General features: G+C 38.9%; 1 protein-coding gene across 1 annotated transcript in view; it reads left to right on the forward strand.

Annotated features, from left to right (window-relative positions):
- LOC132482957 (protein WWC3-like) overlaps positions 1 to 12,859 on the forward strand; it is a 106,334-nt gene that overhangs the window by 6,876 nt on the left and 86,599 nt on the right. The window contains 1 exon segment of the mRNA XM_060088234.1: positions 567 to 646. Coding sequence (XP_059944217.1) covers positions 567 to 646 — 80 coding nt within the window.

The following is a 12,859-nucleotide window of genomic DNA, read 5'->3' on the forward strand; positions in this document are numbered from 1 at the left end:
TCAAAGTGTGAGCCCCATCCCCATTTCCATAGAAACTGGCTCATTACCATGCTGGCTGCCCCTGGAAGAGACAGGGCTCCCTGCCAACAAACGCCTGCAATTAAGTGTCCCCTGCTCGCCTGGAGTGGGTCCTAGCACCTGTTTAATTAAGCACTGCAGGCGACTGACTTCCAGGTAGTGGGAAGCCATGCTTTGAGCAACAGGGTTTCCTAGGTGGGATCTGTGGGTAGTAAGCAGAAGAGAGGATGAAAAATGTATGACAAAGTTTGCTCATTGCAATGTGTAAATCAATACCTTGAAAAAGAAAATCGTTGCCGGTTCCAGGGCTCCACGTGGTAGAAAGCTGTTCGTGACCCGGGCCTTTTGTGTCTAAGCGAGCCAGCCCTTCTGCCAGGGCTGTTTGATATGCCAGCACTGTTTGATATGCCAGGGATGGGAGGTCATGGAGAGACTGGGTGACCCCGTGAATTGCAAGGTAGTCAGAAACTTAGATGATAATGCTAACAACTGTAGAAATCATTTTTCACAGCTTCTTTTTGTGGAAAAAAAATGTAATTTGTCTTTAGCTTTCCAGATTAAAACGAGAGCTGACCCAGATGAAGCAAGAACTGCTGTACAAAGAAAAGGGGTTGGAAACCCTGCAAGAGTGAGTGGCCTGCAGTGACAGAGGGAGAGTTTCCCTGCGATTTCCTGTTGCCCTGACCTGTTTGGTGCCAGGACATGTGTCCTAAAGCTTCACGGGTGTTCATTTTTATGCTTTTATTTATGCTCATTATTTCCCTAAATTAAAAAAAATTGTATTGAAGTATAGTTGATTTACAGTGTTGTGTTAGTTTCAGGTATACAGCAAAGCGATTCTGTTATGTATATAAATACACATATATATTCTTTTCCATTATAGGTTATTACAAAATACTGAGTATAGTTCCCTGTGCTATGCAGTAGGTCTTTGCTGGTTATCAATTTTATATTTACTAGTGTGTATATGTTAATCACAGAATCTGTTCTTTGAAGATACTCAGTTTTTAAAATACTTGAGAAACAAGATCCTTATTTTTATATTATGCTCATTATCTCTAGCTACATACTTGATATATGTAAATAAAGTTGTATAATCATTACTAAATTAAATTTTCTTAATTAGAAGTACATTAATTTAAAAATTAAGTTCTCCTTTCTCATTAGCCATACTCAAGTGCTTACTAGCCGTACGTGGTTAGTTCAGCTTTTCTATACCTCAATGCAATTGACATTTTCATTTGTCCTCTGATATTTTATGGAGGATGTCCTGTACATTGTATGATATTTGGCGGCATCCCTGGGTTCTCCCTACTGGATACCAGTGGCACCTCTTGATTGTGACAACCAAAAATGTTCTCCAGTACTGGTAGATATCTCCTAGGTGGACACATTGCCCCTCAGTTGAGAACCACCAGGCTAATGACGACTGTATTGGACAACTCAAATAATAGAACATTTCCATCATTACAGAATGTTCTATTTGACAATATAGTTTATAGGTCTTCCTCCTGTGGTCATCTTTACAATTAGAACTATATTCCTATTAAGAGTTTGGGGATGAATTTCTTATAATTTGTGAGCTATATTAAGTTAATGAACAAGTGTTATTTTACCAATCATAACATTATTGGTTTACTTTTTGGATGAAATTATTCTTGATTTGTATCCTACCTTCATTTCCTGAACTTGGGCACAAGCTTCACATTTTCTGTGCCTACCTTTCACATTGATTTGTGAATGGTAATCATTCTGATAACAGCAGCAGCATCTAATACATAGTCAAATTTCAGTTTATGGTAGGAATCCATATGGTTACTATTATTGGTAAAGGTAGCAGCATTCCACTGTTTGCATCCAATATGCAGATTCAAAAATCCTGTGTCATGTGACTGCGGTATTGCTCTTTATAAGGTACAAGATGAATGTCACTGTTCAACAAATATATTATTTCAGTGTCACATAAAGGTAATTAACATAGGTCAAGTCCTGTTCTTTAATACTTCGTTGAAATTAATTTTCTTAATTATCTAGATTGGTTGGGTTTATGAGTCATTTGTCTTTTTTTTGGGGGGAGGGGTTGTTGTTGTTGTTTCATTTTTTTGTGGATATTACAGCTCTGGAATTTATTCATCTTATAATTGGAAGTCCGTACCCTTTGACCAGCATCGCCACATTTCCCCCACCCTTTAGTCCCTGGTAACCACTACTCCATTCTCTGTTTCTGTGAATTCAGTTTTTTTTAGATTCCACATATAAGTGAAATAATACAGTATTTGTTTTTTCTGTCTGACTTATTTCACTTAGCATAAAGCCTCCAGCTCTCTTTAGGTTATCACAGATGGTAAGATACCATTCTTTTTAGTGGCTGAATAATATTGCACTGTGTGTATGTATATCTTTATCCAGTCACCTGTCAGTGGATTATTAGGTTCTTTCTGTGACTTGGTTATTGTGAATAATGCTGCAGTGACTATGGGAGTGCATATTATTTGATGGAGCTTTCATTTCCTTGTAATATATACCAAGAAGTAGAATTGCTGGATCATATGTTAGCTTTATTTTTAATTTTTTTAAGAACCTCCATTCTGTTTTCTGTAGTAGTTGTATATTTGAGTATACACTTTGAGTGAATATAATTGCTTTACAATGGTGTATTACTTTCTGCTTTATAACAAAGTGAATCAATTATACATATACATCTGTTCCCATATCCCTTCCCTCTTGCGTCTCCCTCCCTCCCACACTCCCTATCCCACCCCTGTAGGTGGTCACAAAGCACAGAGCTGATCTCCCTGTGCTATGCGGCTGCTTCCCACTAGCTATCTACCTTATGTTTGGTAGTGTATATATGTCCATGCCTCTCTCTCGCTTTGTCACAGCTTACCCTTGCCCCTCCCCATATCCTCAAGTCCATTCTCAAGTAGGTCTGTGTTTTTATTCCTGTTTTACCTCTACGTTCTTCATGACATTTTTTTTCTTAAATTCCATATATATATGTGTTAGCATACGGTATTTGTCTTTCTCTTTCTGACTTACTTCACTCTGTATGACAGACTCTAGGTCTATCCACCTCATTACAAACAGCTCAATTTCATTTCTTTTTATGGCTGAGTAATATTCCATTGTATATATGTGCCACATCTTCTTTATCCATTCATCCGATGATGGACACTTAGGTTGTTTCCATCTCCGGGCTATTGTAAATAGAGCTGCAATGAACATTTTGGTACATGACTATTTTTGAATTATGGTTTTCTCAGGGTATATGCCCAATAGTGGGATTGCTGGGTCATATGGTAGTTCTATTTGTAGTTTTTTAAGGAACCTCCATACTGTTCTCCATAGTGGCTGTATCAATTTACATTCCCACCAACAGTGCAAGAGTGTTCCCTTTTCTCCACACCCTCTCCAGCATTTATTGTTTCTAGATTTTTTGATGATGGCCATTCTGACTGGTGTGAGATGATATTTCATTGTAGTTTTGATTTGCATTTCTCTAATGATTAATGATGTTGAGCATTCTTTCATGTGTTTGTTGGCAGTCTGTATATCTTCTTTGAAGAAATATCTATTTAAGTCTTCTGCCTATTTTTGGATTGGGTTGTTTTTTTGCTATTGAGCTGCATGAGCTGTTTATAAATTTTGGAGATTAATCCTTTGTCAGTTGCTTCAATTGCAAATATTTTCTCCCATTCTGAGGGTTGTCTTTTGGTCTTGTTTATGGTTTCCTTTGCTGTGCAAAAGCTTTTAAGTTTCATTAGGTCTCATTTGTTTATTTTTTATTTATTTATTTTTTTGCGGTACGCGGGCCTCTCATTGTTGTGGCCTCTCCCGTTGCAGAGCACAGGCTCCGGACGCGCAGGCTCAGTGGCCATGGCTCACGGGCCTAGCCGCTCTGCGGCATGTGGGATCTTCCCAGACCGGGGCACGAACCTGTGTCCCCTGCATCGGCAGGCGGACTCTCAACCACTGCACCACCAGGGAAGCCCTATTTTTGTTTTATTTCGATTTGTGTATGTTGAAACATGCCAACATCCCAGGAACTAATACCACTTGATCAAGGTGTATGACCCTTTTAAAGTATTGGTGAATTCTGTTTGCTAGTATTTTGTTGAGAATGTTTGCATTTATATTTATCAGGGATATTGGTCTGCTGTTTTCTTGTAGTAACCTTATCTAGCTAGCTTTGGTAATGCCAGGGTAATGCTGACTTCGTAAAATGATTTTTGGAGTGTTCCCTCCTCTTTAATTTTTGGGAAGAGTTTGAGAAGGATAGATATTAATTCTTCTTCAAATGTTTGATGGAGTTTAACCATGAAGTCTTCTGGACCTGGACTATTCTTTATTGAGAGATTTTGATTCAGTCTCCTTATTGTTATTGGTTTCTTTACATTTTCTATTTCTTCAGGATTCACTCTTGTTAGGTTTTATGTTTCTAGGAATTTTTCCATTTCTTGTAGGTTGTTCAGTTGTTGACATATAACTGTTAGTAGCTTTTTATAAGCCTTTGTATCTGTGTCTTCCTTTTCATTCAAAATTTTTTTGAGTCTTCTCTCTCTTTTTTTTTTCTTGGTAAGTCTAGCTAAAATTTTGTTACTCTTTTAAAAAGCAACTCAGTTTTGTTGATTTTTAAAATTTTCTCTGATTTGTACTTCATTTATTTCTTCTCTGATCTTTGTTATTTCCTTCTTTCTGCTAGGTTTGGGCTTAGTTTGTTTTTCTCTTCCCCTGAGGTGTAAAAGTACATTGTTTTTTTGAGACCTTTTTCTCCCCTCGAAATATCTGGTGTTTATTGCCTTTAAACTTCCCTCTTACAACTGCTTTTGCAGCATCCCATAGGTTTTAGTATGTTGTGTTTACATTTACATTTGTTTCAAGATATTTTAAACTTTCCTTTCTGATTTCATCTTTGAGACATTGGTTTTCAGGTGTGTATTATTTAATTTCCACATATTTGTGAATTTTCCAGTTTCTCTCCTGTCATTGATATCTAGTTTTATATTTGTGATCAGAGAACATACTTAGTATAATGTCAGTCTTTTAAGATTAAGGATAAGATTTTAAGATTTCTTAAAGATAGTTTTGTGACCTAACACATGATCTGTCATGGAGAATATTCCATGTGTTCTTGAGGAGAAGGGTATTCTGTTGCTGTTGGATGGAATGTCCTGTTAAGTCCATTTTGTCTAAAGTATAGTTCAACTTGATTTTCTGTCTGGATGATCTATCCCTTTTTTTAATGCTTTATTGGTGATTTAAAAAAAATTTTATTTATTTTATTTATTTATTTTTGGCTGCGTTGGATCTTCATTGCTGTGCGTGGTCTTTTTCTAGTTGCAACGAGCAGGACCTACTGTTCATTGTGGTGTGCGGGCTTCTCATTGAGGTGGCTTCTCTTGTTGTGGAGCATGGGCTCTAGGCGTGCGAGCTTCAGTAGTTGTGGCATGCGGACTAAGTAGTTGTGGCTACTGGGCTCTAGAGCACAGGCTCAGTAGTTGTAGTGCAGGGACACAGTTGCTCCATTGCATGTGAGATCTTCCCTGACCAGGGCTCGAACCCATGTTCCCTGCATTGCCAGGCAGATTCTTAACCAGTGCACCACCAGGGAAACCCTATCCATTGTTGAAAGCAGGGTATTAAAATCTCATACTATTGTTGGATCATTGTTTATTACTCCTTTCAGATTTGTTAGTATTTGCTTAATATATTTAGCTCTAATGTTGGATTCATATATATTTAAGATTGTTGTATCTTCTTGACGAATTGACGCTTTATAATTACATTATTATAAAGTAATTATAAACCTTACATTTATTTGACCTTCTTTGATTCTTCTTCCTGTTTTTGGCTTAAAGTCCATATTGTCTGTTGTAAGTATTTTGCTTTCTACTTGCACTGAGTATCTTTACATCCCCTCACTTTGAGCCTATATGTGTCCCTGAATCAGAAGTGAGTCCCTTGCAGGCAGCATATAAGTGGGTTTGTTTATCCATCTAGCCACTCCCTGTCTTTTGATTGGCACATTTAGGCCATTTACATTTAAAGGACTTATTGATATGTAAGGAGTTACTGCTGATATGTTAATTCTTCTTTTTTAAAAAAAATATTTATTTATTTGTCTGTGCCGGGTCGTAGTTGTGGCACTCGGGATCTTCCTTGCCACATGTAAGATCTTCATTGTGGCATGTGGGATCTTTTTTTGTTTTTTAGTTCCATCATGCAGGCTGCAGCTAAAGATTCCACATGCTGTTACCAAAGATCCCACATGCCATAATGATGTGTTCATTCTTTACTGACTGTTTTATGAGTTTCTTTGTTCCTTTTTTCTCTTGCTGTCTTCCTTTGTGAATTAATGATTTTTGTAGTTGGTACTCTGATTTTCTTCTTCTTACCTTGCTTGTATCTGTTACAGATTTTTGTTTTGTGAGAGGCTTATTTGAAATATTTTAAAGATATGACAATCTTTTTTAAGCTGATAACAACTTAATTTTGATTGTATACAAAAACAACCCTTTATACCTGCCGTACCCATTTGATATTTTTAATATCACACTTTACTTGTTTTTAAATTTTATATTCATTAACAAGTTATTGTTACTCCAGCTGTATTCAGTTCTTTTGTCCTTCAACCAATATACTAGAATTAAGTGGTCAACATGCCTCCATGTTAAAGTGTTAGAATATTCTGAAACTGAATACATAGACATGGCTTTACCTGTATCTTATATATTTTCCTGTTACCAATTAGTGTCTTTCTGTGTTAGCTTGAAGAACTCCTTCCAGGATTTCTTGTGAGATAGGTCTAGTGGTTATAAATTCCCTTAGCTTTTGTTTATAGGGAATGGCTTTATTTTGTCTTTAATTCTGAAGGACAACTTTGCTGGATAAAGCATTCTTTGTTGACAGTGTTTTTTGTTTCAGCCCTTTGAATATATCATTCTGTTCTCTCCTGGTCTGTAAGGCTTTTGTTGAGAAATCCTCTCATAGCCTTATATGAGTTCCTTTGTATGAGAGAATGATTTTTCTCTTGATGGCTTAACATTGTCTTTGATGTTTTAGAGGGTTTTATTATAATGAGTCTTGGAGAAAAAAACGTTGGATTGGAATTTTGGAGTGACCTAATTGCTTTATGAAGTTTGATGTCCAAATCTGTCCCAAGGTTTGGGAACTTCTCAGCCATTATTCCTTCAAATATCTTTCCACAATCCTTTCTCCTGCTCTTCTCCTTCTGGGACTCCAGTGATGTGTAAATTGTTTCTCTTATTGTCATCCCATTGGTCCTGTAGGCTTTATTAATTCCTTTTCATTCGTCCTTCCTTTTGCTCCTCAGGATGGATAATTTCAAATGATCTGTCTTGGAGGTCCCTGATTCTTCTGCTTGTCTTGCTTGTCAAGTCTGATATTGAAGCTCTCTATTGAATTCTTCAGTTCATTCTTTGTTTCTTTTTAATGCTTTCTATCTGCTTGTTGAACTTATTTTGTGCTTGTGTTGTTTTCCTGAAAGCATTATTATTTTTCTATGTTCTCTTGCAGCTCTGTGATCATCTTTAGAATGATTATTTTGAATTATTTCTCTGATAATTCCTGAATCTCTATTTCTTTGGGTTAATTATTATATTCTTACTGTGTTCTCTATTACTTTACTGTTTTCCTTAGATAATGTTATGACTCTTCATGATCCCTGTGCCTTGTGCAGGTGTCTGTGCATCTGAAGAAGCCATCACCTATTCCAGACTTGATGGTTTCAAGTTCAATTTATGACTGTGTCTTCAGTTGGAAAGACCTTAACATAGTGGATGTCCTTATGCTTTACAGCATGTTAGAAAATGCTCTGACCCCTAGTTTAGTGGTATGGGGCACCAGTTGTCATGGCATATACCTGGACTAGACATGTGGAGGGTTTGGTGACTCATTAGCGTAAGCTTTCAGGTCCACCACATTGACAACTGCAGGTGTCCTGTAGTGGCTTCAGTGGCTGTTGAGGTCTTCAGCAGTTACTCTGGGTACAGTGGCTAGAGAAAAGGGAAAAGAGCAGTGGTGGCTAGAACCAGTGGTTTTGCATATACTTGGCTGTGGGGCCAGCCCCAGGTGCCTATATAGTAGCAGTGGCTGTTTCCAGACACATGTATTGGTGGGGGCCAGGGTAAGGGCTGGGGCCAAGTGTGGGCTCACTGGCAGCTGCAAAGACCCTGGTTGTTGATGTACACTACTGTGTCTACTTGTTCTTGACACAAGTACATGGCAGTGGAGACAGTGGCAGGGGGTGGACTGGGATTTTGCAAGTTCACAGCGGGAGGAGCTAGTTGCAGGTGTACACAGTGTTGCAGGCCAGTGACTGGAGAGAAGGCAGAATCTGGACCCGCAAGCTGCTGCGGTGTATTAGTTGTTGGTGTGCTCTCCTGTGGCTGCACAGACTCTGCCCAGGTGTGTGTACTGCTGTTTGTTGAGGCCAATGATGAGGGTTCAGGCAGATAGAATTCAGATGAATAGCAGGAGAAGCCAGCCCTAAGCATGTGCATGCTGGTGGGCCTCAGCAATAAGCATGGTTTGGTAATGCGTGCAGCTGCAGAGGCCTGGGCTGGCTACGAGTGCAGATCCTGGGCTCTGGAGGGAGGGTAAGGTTGGCATCAACAGACAATAACACCAATGGCAAGGGGCTGATGAAATCTGCAGGGTAGTTGTGGCAATTAAGCAAGCTATATGTTTCTTCAGTGGTAAAGTCCACTGCAGGCCAGATTACTGGGAACCACAGTTGCTTCTCCTGCTGTTGGAAACCTCTGCTCTTCTTTCTTCTTAGCCATCTCTCTACATCTCAGTCTGTCAATGTCTCAGTGGGGTGAGCCAAAGTGAGTCCTTGCTCTCATGCCCTAGTAAGCAGGGAAGGTGGTTGCTTACGCCACTGTCCCTTTACTGGCAAGGGGAACTCTTTATAACTGAGTGGTTCTCACCTGATGCTGAGTAGTGTTGCCTGGGGAAGGGGACAATCAGATAAAATGAGGCTGTTCTTCATTCCCTTTTTGTGCAGTTATTCTCAGGGTTTTTGTTCCACTGTGTTGCTGAAGTGTCTCAATGGAACCCAGAGCTCTCCCAGAGCTGTTTTGTTCCTAGATAACTCATTGTTGATCTCTGTTGGGGGATGGAGGATTGTGTCTTCTATGTCATCTTGATCTGAAGTCTTTTAAACTAATTGTCTTCTTTTTGCTTCCCTGACCATTATCCAGCAATGTGTTCATTCTCTTCTGATTTGGACCTACAAAAGGAGTTCCTTTAATTAGCTATAGTTAGTTAGCACAGCATGTAAAATTTTTTGTCTCTTAAGCAAATCAAGCTTCATTTTCAACATCAGCTACTGGTTTTGTTACTCATTTGTGCATCTTTGTGATGCTTCCTGGTGCACCAGTACCCGTTCTGTAATTTTACCCTGTACAACCCTGCCCACCTCCAGATGCTCAGATGCCTGCTAGGGTGCTTCTGTATGTGCTGTGGCTGTGTCCTCCTGGGTCACTTCTGCTAAAGGGCTGGTTGTCTCTTTTCTTGGTGTGAAGCTACTCATTGGGGTTTCGTATTGTCAATCTGATGCATGCATTTATAACATTTCCCATCAGCTTTTTTTTTTTTTTTTTTTTTTTTTTTGCGGTACGTGGGCCTCTCACTGCTGTGGCCTCTCCCGTTGTGGAGCACAGGCTTTACGCGCAGGCTCAGCGGCCATGGCTCATGGGCCCAGCCGCTCTGCGGCATGTGGGATCCTCCCGGACTGAGGCACAAACCCGCGTCCCGTGCATTGGCAGGCAGACTCTCAACCACTGCACCACCAGGGAAGCCTTCCTGTCAGCTTTTTATTTAAGGTTTTACACATATATCTTTTCAGGATGATTTCCTGAAAGGGGAATTTCTGGACCAAATGGCAAATGAGTTTGCTGTATAGTTAGATATTGCACCATTTTGGATTTCCATCACTGACACAAGTGATTCTGTTTTCCAGAACTTTACTAACAGCACGTGTTGTCAAACCTTAGTGTTTTTGTCAGTCTTATAGGAGAAATTTCTCATTGTAGTATTCTTTCACATTTCTTTTGAGGCCTTTTGTAAAACACTTCAGAACATCTATAAAATGTGTGAAATACTTGGTGCAAACAAATATTGAAAACTCCTACAACAAGTAATTAAAGTCTCCAGATAAATTGGGCTATCCTTTTCCAGTGAAAGGACTAGCAGACTCTGCTGCCCTAAAGTTTCTGAAGCTTGTTCTGAAAGATTATCTTCATGTAACTCATTACTAGCATCCAGAGACATGGGGGGAGGACTCAGAATGAGTTTCCCAAATGGGTGATGCCCAAGAACATACATCTGATTGGATAAAGCCCACCCATGTTATGCAGACTAATATGTTTTACTCAGAGTCCACTGATTTTTTTAAAAATTTTTAAAAAATAATTTTTATTGGAATATAGTTGATTTACAGTGTTCTATTAGTTTCAGGTATACAGCAAAGTGAGTCAGCTATACATACATATGTCCACTCTTTTATATATTATTTACCTGTATAGGTAATTACAGAGTATTGAGTAGAGTTCCCTGTGCTATACACTAGGCCCTTATTAGTTATGTATTTTATATATAGTAGTGTCTGTATGTCAATCCCAATCTCCCAATTTATCCTTCCTCCCTTTCCCCCTGGTAACCATATGTTTGTTTTCTGCATCTGTGACTCTTTTTCTGTCTGTGAATAACATCATTTGTACCATGTTTTTAGATTCCACATATAAGCGATATATGATATTTGTCTTTCTCTGTCTGACTTACTTCACTCAGTAGGACAATCTCTAGGTCCATCCACATTGCTGCAAATGGCATTATTTTGTTCCTTTTTATGGCTGAGTAATACTCCATTGCATATATGTATCACATCTTCTTTACCCATTCCTCTGTTGGTGGACATTTCGGTTGCTTCCATGTCCTAGCTCTTGTAAATAGTGCTGCAATGAGCATGGGGTGCATATATCTTTTTTTTTTTTTTTTTTTTTTTTTTTGCGGTATGCGGGCCTCTCACTGTTGTGGCCTCCCCCGTTGCGGAGCACAGGCTCCGGACGCGCAGGCTCAGCGGCCATGGCTCACGGGCCCAGCCGCTCCGCGGCATATGGGATCCTCCCAGACCGGGGCACGAACCCGTATCCCCTGCATCGGCAGGCGGACTCTCAACCACTTGCGCCACCAGGGAGGCCCCCTATCTTTTTGAATTATGGTTTTCTCTGGATATATGCCCAGGATTGGGATTTCTGGATCATATGGTAGTTACATTTTTAGTTTTTCAAGGAAACTTCATACTGTTCTCCATATTGGCTATATCAATTTACATTCCCACCAATAGTGCAAAAGAGTTTCCTTTTCTCCACACCCTCTCCAGCATTTATTGTTTGTAGATTTTCTCATTTTCTGACTGGTGTGAGGTGATACCTCATTGCCGTTTTGATTTGCATTTTTCTGATAATTAGTGATGTTCACAATCTTTCATGGGCATCTTGGCCATCTGTATGTCTTTAGAGAAATGTCTATTTAGATCTTCTGCCCATTTTTTGACTGGCTTGTTTGTTTTTTTGATACTGAGCTGCATGAGCTGTTTGTATATTTTGGAGATTAATCCCTTGTTGGTGTCTTCATTTGCAAATATTTTCCCATTCTGAGGGTTGTCTTTTGTTTATGGTTTCCTTTGCTGTGCAGAAGCTTTTAAGTTTAATGAGGTCCCATTTGTTTATTTTTGTTTTTATTTTCATTACGAGGTGGATCAGAAGAGATTTTGCTGCAGTTAATGTCAGAGTGTGTTCAGCCTGTGTTTTGCTCCAAGAGTCTTATAGTGTCCAGTCTTACATTTAGGTCTTTAATCCATTTTGAGTTTATTTTTGTGTATGGTGTTAGGGAGTGTTCTAATTTCATTCTTTTACATGTAGCTGTCCAGTTTCCCAGGGCCATTTATTGAAAAGGCTGTCTTTTCTCCATTGTATGTTCTTGCCTTCTTTGTCGTAAATTAGGTGACTGTATGTGGGTGGGTTTATATCTGCGTTTTCTATCTTGTACCATTGATCTATATTTCTGTTTTTGTGCCAGTACCATACTGTTTTGATTACTGTAGCTTTGTAGTGGAGTCCAAAGACAGGCAGCCTGATTCCTCCCACTCCGTTTTTCGTTCTCAAGATTGCTTTGGCTATTCGTGGTCTTCTGTTTTTCCAAACAAATTTTGAAATTTTTTGTTCTAGTTCTGTGAAAAATGCCAGTGGTGGTTTGATAGGGATTGCATTGAATCTGTAGATTGCTTTGGGTAGTAGAGTCATTTTCACAATTTTGATTCTTCCAATCCAGGAGCATGGTATATCTCTCCATCTATTTGTATCATCTTGAATTTCTTTCATCAGTGTCTTATAATTTTCTGCATACAGGTCTTTTGTCTCCTTAGGTAGGTTTATTCCTAGATATTTTATTCTTTTTGTTGCAATGGTAAATGGGAGTGTTTTCTTGATTTCACTTTCAGATTTTTCATCATTAGTGTACAGGAATGCCAGAGATTTCTGTGCATTAATTTTGTATCCTGCTGCTTTACCGAATTCATTGATTAGCTCTAATAGTTTTCTGGTAGCATCTTTAGGATTCTCTATGTATAGTATCATGTCATCTGTAAACAGTGGCAGCTTTACTTCTTCTTTTCCAATTTGGATTCCTTTTATTTCCTTTTCTTCTCTGATTGCTGTGGCTAAAACTTCCAAAACTAAGTTGAATAAGAGTGGTAAGAGTGGGCAGCCTTGTCTTGTTCCTGATCTTACTGGAAATGGTTTCAGTTTTTCACCAT

This window comes from Mesoplodon densirostris, assembly GCF_025265405.1.
Source record: "Mesoplodon densirostris isolate mMesDen1 chromosome Y unlocalized genomic scaffold, mMesDen1 primary haplotype SUPER_Y_unloc_1, whole genome shotgun sequence".
In the NCBI taxonomy this organism is placed as follows: Eukaryota; Metazoa; Chordata; class Mammalia; order Artiodactyla; family Ziphiidae; genus Mesoplodon; species Mesoplodon densirostris.